This window comes from Cucurbita maxima, unplaced genomic scaffold (assembly GCF_002738345.1).
Source record: "Cucurbita maxima cultivar Rimu unplaced genomic scaffold, Cmax_1.0 Cma_Scf00007, whole genome shotgun sequence".
NCBI classification, from domain to species: Eukaryota; Viridiplantae; Streptophyta; class Magnoliopsida; order Cucurbitales; family Cucurbitaceae; genus Cucurbita; species Cucurbita maxima.
Window position 1 is genome coordinate 3,532,541 of NW_019272023.1, and position 4,472 is coordinate 3,537,012.

A 4,472-nucleotide genomic window follows, 5' to 3' on the forward strand; every position below is an offset into this window, starting at 1 on the left:
AAAAAAAAAAAAAAAAAAAAAAAAAAAAAAAAAAGTTCAAATTTCTCTCCCGAGGATTTGATGCTTTTATTAAAAGAATACAAATGGATGATTTAAAAGAAAGAAAACCCACTCAAAAAGGAGCCTAGAAAAAGATACCAGACCATTATAAAAAGAGGACTCTAATTTTTTTTTTCTTCTTTTTGAAGAAAACAAAAGGACTCCATTATAGAGAATTATGATGAACAAAAGGAGGACTTTCATAAATTTTCTTAGAAAAAATCCTCGGATACCGACACAAAAAGAGAGTTGTGAAACGTGGCAGTAGCCCACATCTCTTCTATAACAGCCCAAGCCCAGAAAGGGAAGCTCAGAGAGGACAATATCTATTAAAAGTGGGCTTGAGCTGTCACATCTTCCCAGCGGGGATCTCTTATTCTTAACGAACAACGTTTTCAGCAGGTAACAGTGAAGATGATTTTTAAATCTGGAAACAAAAGGAGATTTTGGAAGTTTATCTAGCACGGCTAACTTTTGGATCAAACAAAATCTCATTCTCAAAGAGGCATCCTCTTCAGCCAAGATATTGGGGCAAGCAGGATATATGCAATTCTTTCAGAAACTATTCAGAGGAACAGGTTACAAAATCTATTACAATTGCTTAACCATCCTACCAGTAACTGTTCAGAATAAAGAACTGACTAATTAAATCCGTTGTTCAATATACAGCCCCGAACACAATCTAATACATCAAAATTCGGTTAGAAATACTAATGATTGAAGGATCGTGAGATATTAAATATGATTAGTAACAAAGAACTGACAAATACATGCTAGAATGTCATATAAGCACAAGCTTGCATTGTGATGCTGACTTCTTCAATGCCTTAAAATTTATATATAGCTCAAGATAAATCACTTCAATCGCTTCAAACTACATATACCACTCATTACTATACGGACCGAGATGTTTGTTAAATCCATTCGTACATACTGCTGGAATATGCTAAGGTGTAAATAAGTTTTCAAAGCAAGCTAGGGACTTTCTCTTTGATATAACCATACACATCAACATTGCAGCCTAAATCAAGAACAGGTTGACATTGTTGCTTCCAACTTTTGATCTCCATACCATTTGGAAACATCTTATGTTACAAATCATTAACTTTGGACTAGTCTCTCAAATTATATCTATGTCTTTGGAGTTCACTATAAGACTATACCATCATTTTAGATGATCTTTTATCTAGTGCATTTCAAAAACCATTTTGCATATCCGATCGTAGACCACTGAAGTTCGTTCCTTGCTTCTAATCCCAACTTCAAGGAATCAAACAGACAGAAACAGGAAGTTGGTGTTGAAGAAATAGAAAACGAAAGGTCTATATGGTACCCGTACTTTAAAGAATTTCTAATACGTCCTGAACAATCAAGATTGTGTCTATTCGATCTCATATTTTAAAACGATTTTGAAAATTCCTAGAAGTTAACCTCATAAGTTTAACATCTATCCCACCTAATACAAGTATCTGTCAATTATCAGCTCTTCACCTAATCCTTAAATAATGTAATGACCAGATAAGCTCTAAAATTTAAATTTTAAAATTCAGAGAACAAGATAGAAGCACCCATGAAAACTCAACAGCCAATTAGAAAAGTATTTAAGTACACAAATCCACCAAACTTATAACTCAACCAAAACAAAAACTATCCAGGTTCGTTAACACACAAGGGAGCAAGAAAATCAAAGCAATGTCATCATCACATTAACCCATATAATTCAAGGAAAAAAATATTAAGAAAAATAGTGTTATGAAAATGATAACCTTGTTGGGTCTCCATGGGCGGCCAACCAAGGCTCGACCATTGACGCGCCAAATGTGTCAACAATATGCCTGTGATTATCCGACTTCTTGAACTCATTGCCATAGCCTTTTGTATTGCCCATAGACTTGCTGCACTCGGCCAAATTGGCCTGCTTCCCCAACCAATTCAACACCTTCAATCCATCCTCAAACGCCGCCGGAAAACGATTCTCGGGCGCAAGACGATACCCTACGGCTATGACAATAACATCACACAATTTTGCAATCCTCCGGCAAAAGAAATCGTTGGCTGCCGAATCATTGCTACCACTAACCCACCCCCCGCCATGAAATTGCAACATCACCGGCAACCTCCGACCATTCCGCGCCGCCGGTGCATACCCTCTGTAAACACCACCGGTGGCGGGGCCCGGAATCAAATTCAACCCCTCTATTTCATTACTGTAACCCCCAACTCTATTCACCCGCAGTTCTTCCCTAGAATTTCCCAAAGGACCATAGCTATTTCGTCGAGAAGAATACGGCTGTAAATTATCTAGATTCTGATTAACAAGATCCAGTTGAAGATCTTGACTGTGCCATTTAGGTTTAGCCTTTGACGATTTAGAAGAGGGTTTGGAGTCGGTTTCAGGCGGAGTAAGCGAAGATTCAGGGAGGAAGATCCGAATGCTCAGAGAGGTAAACGGATCGATGTGAATATCCTTGGTAGCAACGCCGTCGGTGAACAAAGGATTAGCGGAAGCAACCGTTTCTTCGGGTCGCGATGTAACTCCAAAAGGACTCGATTCGTCAAGTGGAGCTTGGATCAGATTCTGCAAACGATGCTTCAAGAGAAACTTGAAGAACACGCTGTAGAGCTTCACAGCCACGCTTGGCATTTCTCTCGGTCTCTGTTCTAAATCCCTCTCGCTCGCTCGCTCTCCTTTCTCTCTGTCGCTCTCTCTATCTCCCTCTCTCTTCCCCCGACTACCCCCCTCTCTCTGTTGCAAATTCTAGACCATAAATCGCAGAGCTGAATCGCAAGGAGACGACAGAGATAGAATCATGGATGAACACGGAATTTGGGGGCTTCTCTACGATAGATCGAGTGAATTGGGAGTCCTTGAAACGCAAACTCGATCTCGGGATCCCTCAGCAATGCTTCAATGGCGTTCGGCGTTCGAGAGAGAAAGAGGGAAGAAGGAAGAAGAAGAGGGATCTTCTGGGTCCGTAATGGGCATTCGAACCATACCCCCAAATCCTTACCAGTTTATTTCCTTTTCCTTCTAAAAGAGAAAAGGCAAATTAATTAATTCAAAAACAAACAAACAAATAAATATTATTTATTTTAGTACAACAAATATTAATTTTTAGGTATTATGTTTATTTTAGTACCACAAATATTAAATTTTAGGTCATTAGGCACCTAAATATTATATATATATATATATATATATATATATATATATATATATATATATATATATATATATATATATATATATATATATATATATATATATATATATATATATCCCGACTTAGGACTTGGATTAGTTAGTGAAAACGATCTTAGCTATTATAAGTCGTTTGAGACGAGTACAGTAATATAGTTAGGTCGTAGCAAGTGCAATAAAATATATTGGGCTTATATGTTAATTTTACAGTTTGAATCCTCGAGACGTTACAAATTGTATCCAAGTAGAACCTCTCTTAATAGGACGTGGTTCGGGTACAAACTAAGGTGGAAGTAGGGTAACACGTGATACTCAGTAGATGAGGAATACATTTTTTTTTTTTTTTTATCTATAATCATTTAGTTTGTTTTTTATTTTAGTTTTCTTATAATTTCTTTACTAGGGGTTTTTTTTTTTTTTTTTTTCTCGATGTAGATTAACCTAAATAATTAAATAAATAGTTTTTTTTTTTAAAATGTCTTTTATTTATATTTTTGCTTTTATAAGGCGCTGTCCAAGATCTATTGCTGTGCCAGCTAGGAAATGAGCTGTACAAACTTGCCATGTCACATGTGATGGACCGGGACAAATATGCGAGAGGGTGAAACGACGTCGGGTTATCAGGTAATCAATCAACTATTGAGCTGGGGGGTTGCAACAAAGAAGTGACAGCTCACCTATGAGAAATTGTGACACATAAAATAGAAATAAAACAAAATAATTTCAATTTGAATTATAAAAACCATTTTTTAAAAAATTATATTTAATACACGTTTTCCCCTTTTTAAAATTATACCAATTTAAATTAAGATGGTATTATTCAATTCAACTTTGATTTAAATTAAATGAAAAATTAAAAAAATTGACAATTTGAATTTGACCAAAGTCAATTGAAATTTGCAATTGACTGATTCGTTATAAATATCTCATTCAAATTCAACGATAAAATTTTAACTAAAAATAAAAAACTCCATAATAATTTTGGTAAATATTTTGTGATAAATTTTTCTTTTCATTTTATTTATATGTGCTTTTTTTCAAAGATATGTCTAAAATAATTTTAATTGCTTAACATTATTAATACCCATTAAAACTAAATCTAATAATTTAAATGTAAAAATATTATTATGAATCAACATAATTATCCAGTATAAAAATTGGAGACAAAAAAAAAAAAAAAAAAAAAAAAAAAAAAAAAAAAAAAAAAAAAAAAAAAAAAAAAAAAAAAAAA

The 4,472-nt window shown here is 34.4% G+C and overlaps 1 protein-coding gene across 1 annotated transcript in view; it reads right to left on the minus strand.

The window, feature by feature from the left end:
- The window catches only part of LOC111482454 (probable carboxylesterase 11), a 4,169-nt gene extending 1,108 nt beyond the window's left edge, over positions 1–3,061 (minus strand). Inside the window, exon 1 of the mRNA XM_023128238.1 lies at positions 1,806–3,061. Coding sequence (XP_022984006.1) covers positions 1,806–2,683 — 878 coding nt within the window. The 5' untranslated portion in view covers positions 2,684–3,061. The remainder of the gene's footprint in view (positions 1–1,805) is intronic.
- Positions 3,062–4,472: the final 1,411 nt, after the last annotated feature.